This window comes from Argiope bruennichi, chromosome 9 (genome assembly GCF_947563725.1).
Source record: "Argiope bruennichi chromosome 9, qqArgBrue1.1, whole genome shotgun sequence".
In the NCBI taxonomy this organism is placed as follows: domain Eukaryota; kingdom Metazoa; phylum Arthropoda; class Arachnida; order Araneae; family Araneidae; genus Argiope; species Argiope bruennichi.
Window position 1 is genome coordinate 101,506,296 of NC_079159.1, and position 14,525 is coordinate 101,520,820.

Below are 14,525 nucleotides of genomic sequence, written 5' to 3' on the forward strand. Positions count from 1 at the left end.
TTGAATTTATTTTTCATTTTTGATAGATTTGTATTAAAATCTTGAATTTTAATTTTTTTTTGGTTTCTGAACGAGCAATGATGAAAACTATCTATTCAAATTTTACATCTGTCTGATGTATGGATAGAATTGTGCCTTCATATTCTTGAATTCCGAAATAAAAAGAGTTATAATATTAACAGCTAATGATTATTGATGAATAATATGATTTAAAAGAACTTAAGCACAGTTCCGTTAATCATAACTATTTGAAGAACTTCATATAGCCTTATTTTTTTTATATCTATACTTCTGATTTCACATTTGTGATATTTTTTGAAGAGGAAAGTAATTGAAAAGATGAAAAACAATTATTATCGCAGCAAGAATAATTATCTTTCTTAAAACAGTATTATAAAAATTAAATATAAATTTCTGCTTTTGCTTTCAGTTTTAATAAATTATATCTTTTAGATTTTTGTCATTACCAATCTCTATATTAATTTCCATTAGATAAGTTGCAAATTTCTATATTTTAAATATAATATGTATACCAAGTTCTTTAATGAAACATTTATACAGCTAAAACAAATGGAAAATCTTAACATAACTCTTCAAAAAGCTGAAGAAGCACTTCAGAAACAAAAAACAGAAAACATGGAAATCATGAAGATGTTAAATGATGCAGAGGTATGATGTGTTGTTTATATATTTTTATTTTACTGCAAATTTGCAAAAAAAATCTAAGTGTAATTTTTAAAATCTGTATTTATTCAATTATAATTAGATTGCTTAACTGCCTGTTTTTGCTTTCATATAAGTATTTTATATATGTACATTATACCACAATACTTAGAAATAAAAATTTTGCAACTGAAGTAGATGTATTCTTATTGACTATCTTACATTAATACAGTAGCTATTAATACTAAGCTATTTCCTTATTGAATTAAGCAATTTCTTTTTTATTGATTTATTAATAAAAAATGTGCTTATGTTTCTTTCTTTTATCATTGCCATTGTCTTTATTTACACAGGATAGCTATAATAATGATAGGATAACTAAGGAGAAAGAGATTATAAAATTTCAAGAACAAGTTCGTAGACTTGAACAGGAAATGAGAATTATGAATGTCAAGGTAAGATTGTATTAATTTAGAATTATAATTTTAATTTTAAATTCAGAACAAAGTTATGTGTATTTAATTTACTTGTCCAGATTATAAATGTTAGAATTTATTCTAATTGCATGATTTGACTCAAAAGTGACAATAGATGTTTAATGACTTGTGTATGTGTACAAAGCATTCTTTTTTTTAATGCTAACACTACTCAGAACCATTTATCAACTTAAATATCACCAAATCTCGTAGAAGGATTTATGTTAAATAATAGTAGACATCCTAACAAACATAAGAAAATATAAAGAAACATATGAAAATGATGTTTTTTAAAACGAAAGAAAAAAGAATTTACTCCAAAATTTGCCGGCGTGTAAAATATGGAATTGTTGTTGTCTGCATAATTAAGTTGTAAGACAAATGAATATCAAAGGAGAAATTTTAGGCATTACCACTCTAATGCAGGAAATTAACTGCCCTGAAGATTTTGAGAGATGATATTTTAGTGCACCATAACACTTTATTAAATAAAAATACTTCCTTGATGAGGACATTAAAGACTTACAGTAAAATCATTTTCCTTGTAAACCACATATTGCATTTCATACAATGTAATAATCTTCATTGTGAACCACACAATCATCACTTGTAATCACTTTTCTCATGGACTCAAAATTACAAAGTGTTACTGGGAATTCTCAATACAGCCCATGATATCTTATCTTTATTAGCTGTTAGAGTCCTAACCCCAAGCATTTGAGCTGTAAATAATCCCTTAGGCTAAAAGTAATTTGGAATTACATCCGGGGAAGGAATTGCCCATGCAAGTGTGTGTACTTATGATTTTTCTTCTTCTGTTAAATAGTGGTACAACAGCCACTATACTGATAGACAAATGTGCGCTACTGCTCTGACATACATAAAAGTCAGTATATATAATCTTTGCTTGGTAGTGCTATAAATCTGTTATCTGTTAGAATAATGTTCTGTAAAAAAAAAAAAAAAAGCTGAATGATGAATTCAGCTATAAAGCTGCACCAAACAGCGAGTCTTTGTGAAGGTAATGAGATTTTCTGAACTGCATGAAGCTGTTTGGATGCCCAAATTCAAGAACTGTGAGTGTTATTTGCCCTTTTTAGGTGAAAGTGGTCCTTATTTCTCCAAAAAATTTTCCATAGCAAGCATTGTTCACTTGCATCCCTGTTAAGATGTGGTAGAACAAATTCTGGCCATTTATTATAATCATTCTGTGATAATATGCTTGTCTATGACTTATCTTGTAAGGGTAAAAGCGAAGAACTGTATGTAAAATTTTTCATAATGATAAAAGATTTAAATTGAATTGTCGCACTACTGACCTGTGCACTGTTTTCTTTGAGGTTGTCAATGACTGCAGTCATTACATTAATCACATTTTCTTATTGGTACTGGTTTTTGCCCTCTACCAGACTGGATGGCCTGAATGATGCATTGCAGTTTATTAATTGATACAGGGCTTTTACATAAATTGTCACAACTACTGAACTGGTGACAATTTATGTAAAGGCGGCTTGTTTCTGAAAATAAAATAACTTCATTGGTAACATGTTCTAAGGTAAAGTGAGAGGCACGTTGAACCAATTTAACATTCAGAATATCTCTTGATATTTTCCCTTTATCTTGATAGATTGAATTACTGGCATTGCTGTTGTTTTACCCAACCTTGCATTTGCATTTTCAGATTTTTTTTGCACTTCTTGCATTTTTTCAGCTTTATAGACTACAAAAATGGCAGATAACCCTACCTCATCAGTGACTATTATTTTTCATGATAAACTTTCCTCTATCAATTTTTTTTTTCCAAGAATTTTTCTCCCTTGTCCTACTAGCTTCCTTCCCATCTAATTGCTTGTGGCATTCCAACTAATAGATTGAGTGAAGAATAATGCAGTTTTATATTATATTTATTATATAATTTAGGTGTCAAAATTATTCATGTAAATAATATGATATAAATTTATAATTTCATGAGTGAAGAGTGCAAAATGTCCATAAAGAGTGTAATGATATGTATTAAAAAGGAATAAAATACGACAATCAAACTTCATTTACTGTAAATATTCAGAAGTTATGTATTAGGAAGGACTGACAACACATAGATTGGGTTCAAATTTTGCATACAAATGCATGTAAATTTTATTTAGAAGCAAAAACTAAGAAAAGAGTTTTTTTTTTTAAAAAAGAAAACTATGTAATAGAGAATTTAGTTTTTGCCCATACTTATACTAAGTAATACTTATTAAAATATATGTTACACAAAATAGAGATTTTTTATGCCGTAGCTAAATGAAATTTAACAAATTCATTTGGTGATCCAACACTTTTTCTCTTCATATAAATTTTCTTCATAGGAAACTATTATTTGTTTGTTTAACTATTATTTTTTTTGCTGTGTAGCTATATTTTTTGCTTAAAGTGTATTATTTCAAAAATTTATAATTCTTTTTCTAGCCAGCTAAAAACTTGGGGGAAGTTTGTAAATGTTATTTATTTTTCTGGTCAATATGAATTCGAAATGATTTCCACAGTATTAATTTAACCACATATCTCTAACTGCTAGCTCTTTGTTATGAAAATTTTAACAGCTCATTGAGATTATCTAAATGTAACTGCCCTTCAAGAGTGACTGTGAAAAAAGAAAAGAGAAAATTTCTTTTTATTCTTTATTTATTTTTATTTCTCAATTTTACCTTTGTATTATATTCTAAAATGGAAGATATTCAAAAGAGGAGAGAGAAGAGTAGAGATTTGAGTTATCTATATTGAAATACAGAAATCTATGTTTGTAAATGACATACCTTGTGGATCTGGGTATCTGTGATGTCCAGGCTTATCTATCACATTTAAGCTTGAAATTTTGCACACTTGTAATTCTAGTGGTGACTCATTGTATCTCAAAACCTGAATTTTAAGGTAAGAAATTTTTATTTACTGTTTTTTTTGTGTTGTTTATGGTGAGTTGTTGCCCTTGCTAGGGTGTAGTATAATTTGTAATGATCATAGATTCTATTTGATGTGCATCATTGAATAAAACTGTTGTTGCTTTAATGAAATTTATTTTGAAATTTGGTTTTGAAAAATTTTAGAATAGAATAAAAAGAACAATAATACAATTTAAGAATAGAGAAACTGGCCAGTAAAACAATATAATTTTCTATATAATAAATGCTGTTACTTCATCCACTGCCACATGGTTCAGCTTTCATTACAAAGTTTAGCTTCATAGCTTTTCAACTCCATATTTGCAATTTATTTAAGATTCATGTAACTGCATCTTAAAATTTATTAGCACAGAGTTGGAGCATTTATTTTGCTAGCTTCCTCTTTGCATTTATTGCATTATGTTAAATTGAGGAGTAAAAGCAGAAAGTATTTCTGCATTTGCTTATATATATATATATATATATAAAATATGACATGCTTTATTTTTTTATCAGGTTGAAGAATTCCACACATTAAAATCCTTAAATCAGAAACAGAAAGATGAAATTGAGGAATTGAAACTCAGAATTACCAAAGTAATTATGTAAAGTTTCTAGATTTATTGAAATTTTCTTTTGTATCTATTGTGTAGATTCTATATAACTACTATACAAAAGCTGTTGTATTTCAAATTAGGTATTATTTTTTATATTAATGAATATATATTTTAAAAATTTATTTGTTTATTTATACATATACTATTAACAAAAAATGTATTTTAAATTAACTATTATTTTTTATACTAATGAATATAAAAAAACCTTGTTATATTTAAAAAATTTTGTGTTATATATACACTATTAACACAAAATGTACCACATTGTTGCAATATCTCCATGATAGTTCACAATATCGCTGTGATATTGTATTGCATTCAGAATATCAAACAAAATCATAGTGATATTGTAGAATAGCTTGCACTAAAAAGGTTATGATTATTTTAAGAAAATACTTGAAATGAAGTTAATTGGTGCTATATTGTATTTTACTTAAAAAAAAAAAAAAAAAAACATCTTTTTTATATAAAAGTTTTATATATATATTTTTTTAAATATAACATTATAAAGTACAAAATAAAAGAAAAAGCAAACAGTTTCTTGTGGAACACAAGGAATTTCTCATAAGAGTTTAAAATGATATAACCATCGTAAAATCCTGAAGTACTAATGAAGCACAAAGCATCAAATCATATTTTGATGATATTATTATTAGGTTTTTGCATTCTTTAACAAATTAAAAAATGAAGGAGCATAATAAATTTTCTTAGCATATACATATGATATATTATTCTTTCTTGTTTGCATCTCGCTAAAATAAACTATAACCTATTCTTGTTGATTTACACATTATACATGCATGCTATATCTAATTTGATTTTTAAAAAAAGTATACAAGTTTTGCAGTCAATTTCCATTACATGGAAAAATGTTAAAAAAAAACCCTATTAATTATTTTTTGCTATATTGTAGTTTTTACTTGAGTCATATTTTAAAAAGATGTATTTTTAAATAACATTGTTTCATAAATAACAAAAGAAAAGAATAAATAGGTATTAGAACTAAAAGAAATTAGATGTTTAATTTTTAGAATTTGTTAGATATTTTATAAAGATATTTTTGGAATAATATTTATTTCAAATACTGTATTGTTGTTTTTTTTCTAGCAAGAAGAAGAGTTGAATGAATTGAAATCTGAAAAGGAAAAATTAAAAGGAAATCTAGAAAACTTCAAATATTTTACAGTATAGTATTTTACTTTTTAAGCAATATTTATTGCATTTCTCATTATGTTATATATATATGTGTTCATTATTCGCATTGATTACAATTATATATATGTTTGTACATTATTATTTTTTTTGAAGGGTAATGAAGTGACTTTAAATGAAAATAAAGAGAATACCACTGGATCAATAAAAATGGAAGTTAGTGTTTTCTTTGCATTTGTTAATTAATTGTAACCATTACATTTTCATGATAACATAAGTTAACCAAACATTCCAATTATTTGTTTTTTTGTTTTTTTATCAATTGTTTCCTACAGCAGCTTGCTAGATTAAGAACAGTGATTACGTTTTACGTACGCAACATATTTCAAATTTTTTCTTTATTACTGTGTACAAATTATTAAGTCAAAATTTTTATATTTAATTTTAGATATATTAGTTTACAAATTCATTTGATCTCAAAGAACATTTCAGCTATTTCGAACATTTATTATATACAAATTAAATATATTATTATGCTCTTTGTATTTCTTTAACAGTTATCTTTGATATGTTTTTTTATTTATTTACATCATATATTTTGATTAACAGGCTTATGGATTTTCCCCCTTTTGCAAAAATTGCTAGTTTATTTGAGCTTTTGTCTCTAAAAATTGAAAGAACTATTTTAAGATTCCAATAAAACGATCATCATTTCTTACATTAACTTTTGGTTTTTAACGGAAATTAATAAAATAAATTATGTGATTTTGCAGATTGATTAGGGTATTGCAAGTTCAATAAATAAAACAGGGGCTTCTTTTATCTACATTTCTATTAAGTAAAATAAATTTAAAAAAAATAAAAGCAATATTTACAACAGAAGAAATATATGCAATAATTTGGTTTGAGTTATTTCTGATTGGTAATAATTTCAAGATAGCACATTGTAAGTCTTCATGCCTTGTTTTTTTTATCATCGATGCTCTCCGTAATATGTACCATCTCTCTTTCTATGCAATTGCTTGATGCTTTGGTGTTTACAGTGATAATATTGACATCTACTGACAATCAATTGCTGGCTCACTATATTTATGTAATTATATATTTTAATTTCATTAAAGTCATCATTAAATATATGAAAAAGATTGGCATAGGCTCTAGACTTGCAAACCCTGGCATCTATATTTATTTGAATTGAAACTTATTCTCTTTATTTATAAATATTACTTTTGTGTTATGCACATTTGTTTAAGTAAAGTTTATTCTATTGTTTTTATTCTTTTTTATAGGGCCAAAATGAAATGCGTGAAACTAACAAGAATAAAAGATCAAAAGTTCATACAGGAAAGAAAAAAAGAAAAACAGTAAACTTCTATATTGAAATATTTTTCTATTTGAACACATTATTTTAGAATATTAAAGGGGGGGAAAAAGGAACTTATTATATTTTTAAATACGGGGATATTTCATTGACAGTCTGCATTAATGTGTTGGAAGATCATTATTATTTTTTTTATTCTTTAAATGGTACCTGAAATAAAGTATTTTTCACTCTGCCTTTTGCATAATTTTAATATAATATAATTGGCCTGGAATTATTAATTTTTTATATGTATATATGTTTTATTCATGTTTATTATATTCAATTATTTCTAAATTCTTATAAATGCAAATGTTTCAAAAATTTTGCAAGGTTATACTATATTTATTCTGTGCTGCGTAATTTTTTATTTTATAATACAACTATTGCAAAGTTTTTGTAAATATAAAACTATTTGGTAATTATATAACTAACTCAAGGTTATTTTTTAATTATAATCGAGCAACCATTCAATACCTAAATCTTCCAGTACAAAAACCAAAGGAAAATTTGATGGAATAATGATTGCTTCTAAGTATACAAGAGAAAAAGGAAATCTTGAGATTGATTTTACCAAAGCTATCTACCCTTAAATTAATTACAAGTAGACCAAGGCTAACGAAAAAAAAAAAAAATGAAAGTGATAAAACAATCACAAGTGGTATTTCAATAACATAAATTTTACAATATCTAATTAAAAAATTAGGCAAAACAATGGAAAATAACAAAGCCATAGTATATTCAAATCTTCAAATATAGAGAAGAGCATGTTGCAAAACGTTTGTTTTTCAATGAAATGAAAAAATGTGAAATACTGAATTTTCGATGGATTCACGTAGATTATATGCAAAAACCTAGACCTAGATTATATGCGAATAATCCCACACTAAATAATTTCACAAACATGGATGATCAAGCAAAGGTAACAATCTCAAAATGAGGAAAAGAATAAGAAAAAAAAACATAATACAGATAAACTAAATGATTTTTTTTTAAATAAAGAATTGAAGAAATGATTTTTTTGAAATGATGGTGAAATGCCAGACTAGTGGTGGAAAAGGCAGATAGAGATTTTTAATGTATAGCAGAATTATATAGTTTTAGGAATTTAGACTTTAGCAGATCAATTAAAAACATAAATTTAAAATATTTTAATGTCACTGTTTTTATTTCATTTGTTTAACTATAAACAAAGGTTTGTTGATTTGTATCTGTCTCTAGCACTTTTCTCTTTTATAATGAATTTTGTTTCAGCTAAAGTATAAATCTGTTGTGAAATGAGCACCTTGAATTAGTTTGTTAAATTAACACAAATAGTAGGCTTGCTAGAATTAATGGAGAAATTATGATCTCAAAGTACCCACTTTGAACATAAGTTTTGGCTTATTCAATAAGATAAACATAATAAATTATCCTTCATAACGGTTATTATTTTACTTTTCATTTATTCATATAAGTAGTAAACAAGAAAATAATGGCACATTTAAATGTTAATGGTGAAATATTTGATTCATGCTCATCATTTTCATTTTTATTCCTAAAGTGTATATAGTCCTTGAACTTTCTTAAAACGACTTTTGAAAGTTCTTTTCAAGAATATTTTAATTTAACCACATAGGCAATTTGTTCTTAGTCTTTTGTTTTTAATAAAACTTTTGCCAATATTGCTTAGAGTTTATTAACTTTTTATGCACTTTAAAAGCTATACATTTTATCTTTTTATATAATAAGAGATTTGTTTTGTTTGACCAAACTAAAATTTTCATTATTCCGCCAAAACATGAACTTCTTTTAAATATTAGTGAAATGTATTTCATGTATTTACTAGATGTAAAAGTCGTATATTTACTAAATTTCATAGAATAATTTTTCAGCTAATAAATATATGATAATAAATTAATTATAAGAATTATCCTAAAAATCATTGAAATACCTAAAGAAAATGAGATATTATTTTAATAATAATATTGTTTCCCCTTAGAAAAATCAGAACCATCTACAAAATAAAAGTTTGGAAAAAGACTCTATATTCTCTGGACTCAAAGAAGGTGTATGTGAGAAGAAGGTATCTTGCTTAATATCTTATTTGATACATTAATGCTGTATGAAGAAAAGGTTTAGGTAATTTTATTCCATTTGTTTCACAGGATACTGTAAAAATACCCTCCCAAATACTGAATGATGATATTGATTCAACAAGCTCTGGTGAAACTGATTTTGGAAAAGTAATTGTATGAAAATGTTTAAAATCTTGTACTGCAGATATCTTTTTAGCTGTTCATTTACATATGCTTTTATTTATAAAATATAAAAATTCATATCTGCATTGATACATCTTAATTCGAGTTTAAAAATAAATATTTTATTAAAATAATAATGAAGTAATTCTTATATAGATAATTAATTATTAGGATACTAACTTATGTCATAAACATTATTAATTTATTTTCAAATAAGCTAGATAGGATTTAAATCCAACAAATGACATTTTTTGTTGTTGCAGAATACTTCAAAAGCTCCCGAGACAAAACTTAAGGATGATGTTGCTGTGTCAAAATATCTTGATTCTTCAAAAAAGGTTATTTTATTAAAAGTTATGAGCATTAGACTATTCCTGATTTAATACTTATTTGTTCTTAGGCACAACATTTAATTCACTAATATGCTATAAAGTAGTTCCCTTCATTCAGTATACACAATCTAAGGGAAAAAAAAAAAAAAAAGTCTTCAGGAATGAGATAAAAAGTTTTTTAAGGAAGTAAATTGCCTCTTTATTCTTTTTTAATCCTTTACTACTGTAACATTGTTACATTATTATATAAGTAAAATAATTATTATACATTTATTTAATGTGCCAAATTTGATTAGTTATTTTACTTTCACTCTTAAAAAATTAGCTTGAAAATGCATTGTATAGATTTCTTCTGGTTTTTGTTTTCTTCTGGTTTGAGTGTACAATCATACCTGTTATTGTGCATTCTTTTTTATGTGATATGTGGTCCCTCTTCAACGTGTACATTTTTTTCTTTAATATGTTGTAAAAAATTATTTGTTACAACTATTTATAAAGTTTTAAAATATTGTCTTAATACAATTTCTTTTATGTGGTCATCACAACTGCACAAAAACTGGTTTGTTTGTATGCATATATTTATATTGTAATACTGTCAAAATTCTTAATTTAATATACTTTCTTGTCTCTAATTCCCTCCTGAAAACAGTAACTAAATTTGCCTTTTGAATTTTAACTGATATTAAATTTTCCCATAAGGATATGGTATGGTGGCAGTTTTATAGTTCCCGATTACATCTTCCCATTGACCCCCCCCCCCAGTCTGAGAAGTTTTTTTCCACATTCTCAACTCATCTGTTTTTGTAGTATTATTTACAAATTTCAAAAGCATTGAACAAGGTAATGGGTTCGGCAACTGCTAATCAGAAGATTTTATTTTGGAAACTATCTTAGGCAATGAAGACATAAATTTATAGGAAAATAGCTCATGTTTAAAATGGGCGTTTGGATGGGTATTTGGTAATTTTCTTTGCATATATGATACATTGTTGATAATATTAAAACAAATCTATCTTAGACAATATAAGTATTAAACTATTTTTCTTTTTTTCAAGTTGAGTTCAAAATGTTCCCTCGTTGTTCATATGTGAAAGAAATACATTTAAAGTTTGAATATTTGAGATTATTTAGCTCTACACGAATTAAAAAAATTATTTAATAAGATTCAAAGTAGAATTTATAGAAATTTCTATTTTGTACTTCATTATGCCTTTATGCCAAATTTAGGTTTTGGTGTACCTTAATAGGTGATATAAAAATAATTTTTTAATGGATTCTGCATTAAAAAAATACTTCAGAGCAAAAATGTTCAGTACTATAAATATTTATTTGATATCAAACTTGAATGAAATGTATTGTTTTTAATTCTTGGTTGATTTCAGAATGAAAAATCAACATTATTAAATATGGAAAAAAATAAATGGGAAGTAGATTCAAGTGGATCAGAATATTTAGAATTAGCCTTCGACAAGGTATGAATAATTTGGAAAAATTTCCTTTAAATTAGTTTTAAAAAAAGCCTATCTCTATTTTTAACTGCAAAATTTGTTCTTGTTGTATCACCAGGAAATTCGATGTTTAAATAATTTAGATTATTTTGCTAATTTTTAATTGATAGAATTTTCTTGTTAAACTTTATAGTTAGTTTGATTTCATGAGTTTGAAATTATTAAAATTATTTGATATTACACAAATTTAAAATAACTGTTTGCAAGAAGCAAAGTTTTTCATCTAATTTATTTGTTCATAAAATTTTCCGACTAATACAAAATCATTTCAAAATTGATAGTGAGATGATAATGAAATCCTCTCTTCTTCTGAAATGTTATATGTTAATCTTTCAAAAATTTCAGTGTTTGTGTAATGCTGTAAATAAATGCTTTTGATCTCAGATACTTTGCATTCCTGATATCTAACCAACTGTTATCGTTAATAAATATTTTTTGCCATTAAAGTAAAATTTACCTGAACTGTATCACAATTCACTTTTAATTGAAAAATATTAGTGAAAGTTTGTTTTTAAAAAATAGGTAAGTTAATTAAATTGGAAATTAATTCTTACAAAATAAATGGAGAGAAATATGAAATTTATTTTTATAGGATTCTGAAAAATTTATGGGCTTGACTCCAAAAAAGTCACCATTTTCTAATAGTAAGCTTGACTCATCAGCTACAAACAAATCCTCTTCCTCTAACTCTAGATTGAAAAGGGATAACCAGTGCGTAAATGCAGATGTAAGTATTTTGTTGAATTTTGATTATTAAGATACTTTGAAATTATTTTGCTGAAATTTTTTAATAAGTTTCATAAATTTGAAACAATTCCATGTGTGTTAGTTAGAAATCTAATTTTATAGCATGGAATTGACTTGATGAATTCAAATAACTAGTTTGCATCATATTAAAATACATTTATTTTTGTTTCTTAAGAGGTCATTCATAATTTTTCCAGCACTGTGCCATCTCCATAAAATTTTTTCTTGCAATAACAGGTTAAAAAATTGTATTATTTCAGCTTATATAGGTATATCTTAATTTGTAATTTTCATCTGTGATATATCTCTGTTTTCTTTATGATCTCTTAAACAAAATCAGGATTTTGATGAATAATTTAGCTTAAACATTTAATATAATTTTAACAGCGCATTCAGATTCTCTACTTAATTCCCCTCATGTTGAATCATTGTTCTCTGTTATATAAAACTAGTTTGATGAAAAAGTCTTAATTAAAGTCGACAATTCCAAGAGTTGGAAGCTAAAAGTTTTTCTGATGAAATTTTTCAAAAGTAAAGATGCAATCCCTTTCCAGGAATTTGAAATATTTGGGAGAGATCCAAATATTTTATAATAAGTCGGGGGGGGGGGGGGGGGGCACAGGTTAATTTTTTCTTCTTCACAGATTAGGAGGTAGGGAACTATTATTTAGCAGATTTGCATTTTGCTTATTCTTTTCCTTTTGCATTAAATTTCAATTAGAATGGAATATTATAACCTTCAGTAAAAAAAAGTTTAGACATTATATTGTTTGAATTTTGCCATTTTAATCTTATTTTATTTCTTTTATTATCTATTTTATAAGAAAATGTTATTATAAAAAAAATTAACCAGATTGTTTGACCTAGAGCTATCAAATTTGATATAAATATAACTTGGGAGGAAGGAGGAGATGTGCACTTCAGAGATTTAATAAAAATTTAGGTGAAGTATTTTTCTATGCTTATTTCACAGTGTATTACAGCCAAAACTGATTTTTACATTGTTTTAAGGTCATCAGTTTAATGCGATTTCTCAACTTTTCTAACACAATTCTCAACACTATTTATTTGTGTTATTTTCTTTTATTGTTGAAAGTTAAAGATTCTATTTATTATTTGCACATTTAATATGACAACTAAGCAAGTGAGGTTATTGTATCACAAAGACATTGTGCAATTAGATGATAGATTACCTGGGCATTTATGTTTTTAATGATAGTATAATGCATGAGGTGCAATTCCATTAGAAAGGTTCATTTACATAATAAATAGGACAAATATATTTATACAACTTATTCTTACACATTTAACAACAATTTTTTCAAATTTTATTTTGTAGCACTTTTATTGCTAATATCAAATTGAAGAAATTATGTTCAAATTTCTTAAAAAATTTGGTTGGAATTTTTTTTTTTTTTTTATAAATTTGGATTTGATTATCTGCTTGAGGAACTAGGAGGACGAATAAAGCACTTGGTACAATTAATATTTTGTCATAGGAGAGCAGGTAATCTGATCTTTTTTTGACCTTTAGATATGCAGAAGATAAATGTAAAATTTTAAGGTACAAAAGGGAAATCAAAGTGAGAGAGCTGAAAATATCCTAAAATACAATTTGCGAAAATCTGAAATTTCACATTAAATGCTGCATTAAATCACTCAGAAATATATTAATATGATATGTACAAATTAGTTAATCAAAGAATTTCAACGATATATGATGATGATAGTAGGTATAATGGCAACAATTGCTAAGTCTTGTCTTCAACAATAACAGAAAAAATATAACTATGCATAGGGAAGGAAGAAAGCATTTTCAAAATTTATTGGTTACTAAAATATATAAATTGATATGTATAAAGAAAATTTTATTTAATAAATAAAGCAACATGGTAATTACTGTCTTTTTATGAGATTTAAATGTAGCTAAATTTTGATTTCCAACAGATGCTGTTATCATACAAAGTCAGAGTTTCAGTGTATTATAATATTTCTTAAAAGCACATACTATAATTGGACACTATTTTTATTTAGTATTCAGTATTGTATAACTAAGTTGCAATATTCCTGCTTTTATAAAGCATTACAGAAAAATGTTAATTTGTATTTTCAAATTATTATAATTTAAATAGTGTGTTGCAATAAATTTTAGTTGATTAAAATTTACTCACATTTAAGTATTGTGCCTGAAAAGCAGTAGAATTATGGTTGGTTTCCAATTCATGCATGCAATTTCAGTTATTTTAACAAGTTGCAGATCTGATAAAAAATTTAGATATATTCTATTCTTACATTGCTCAGAAAATTTGATTATATTTTATATGGAACATAAGCGGTATGATGTATTCAATCCATTTTTTCCTCTAATTTTCAGAATCATGCAAAGAAATTTGGACTGCCATTAAAGAAAAATAAAACTGAATTAGGGCATCCTGTATGGACACAATCAATAATGACACCAGAAAAAAATACCGATTTTTGGAGAGTTAAAGAAAATCTACAAATGGTA

The 14,525-nt window shown here is 25.7% G+C and overlaps 1 protein-coding gene across 2 annotated transcripts in view; it reads left to right on the top strand.

Annotated features, from left to right (window-relative positions):
- LOC129984093 (synaptonemal complex protein 1-like) overlaps nucleotides 1-14,525 on the top strand; it is a 42,850-nt gene that overhangs the window by 27,975 nt on the left and 350 nt on the right. The window contains exons 19-30 of one of the 2 annotated variants that reach the window (XM_056093872.1): nucleotides 562-669; nucleotides 1,017-1,118; nucleotides 4,577-4,657; nucleotides 5,785-5,862; nucleotides 5,986-6,045; nucleotides 7,119-7,193; nucleotides 9,171-9,254; nucleotides 9,337-9,414; nucleotides 9,693-9,767; nucleotides 11,144-11,233; nucleotides 11,862-11,996; nucleotides 14,391-14,522. In XM_056093872.1, the coding sequence (XP_055949847.1) occupies nucleotides 562-669; nucleotides 1,017-1,118; nucleotides 4,577-4,657; nucleotides 5,785-5,862; nucleotides 5,986-6,045; nucleotides 7,119-7,193; nucleotides 9,171-9,254; nucleotides 9,337-9,414; nucleotides 9,693-9,767; nucleotides 11,144-11,233; nucleotides 11,862-11,996; nucleotides 14,391-14,522 (1,098 nt within the window). Of the gene's footprint in view, nucleotides 1-561; nucleotides 670-1,016; nucleotides 1,119-4,576; nucleotides 4,658-5,784; nucleotides 5,863-5,985; nucleotides 6,046-7,118; nucleotides 7,194-9,170; nucleotides 9,255-9,336; nucleotides 9,421-9,692; nucleotides 9,768-11,143; nucleotides 11,234-11,861; nucleotides 11,997-14,390; nucleotides 14,523-14,525 lie in introns of both variants that reach the window. The other variant, XM_056093873.1, reaches the window with a different exon arrangement.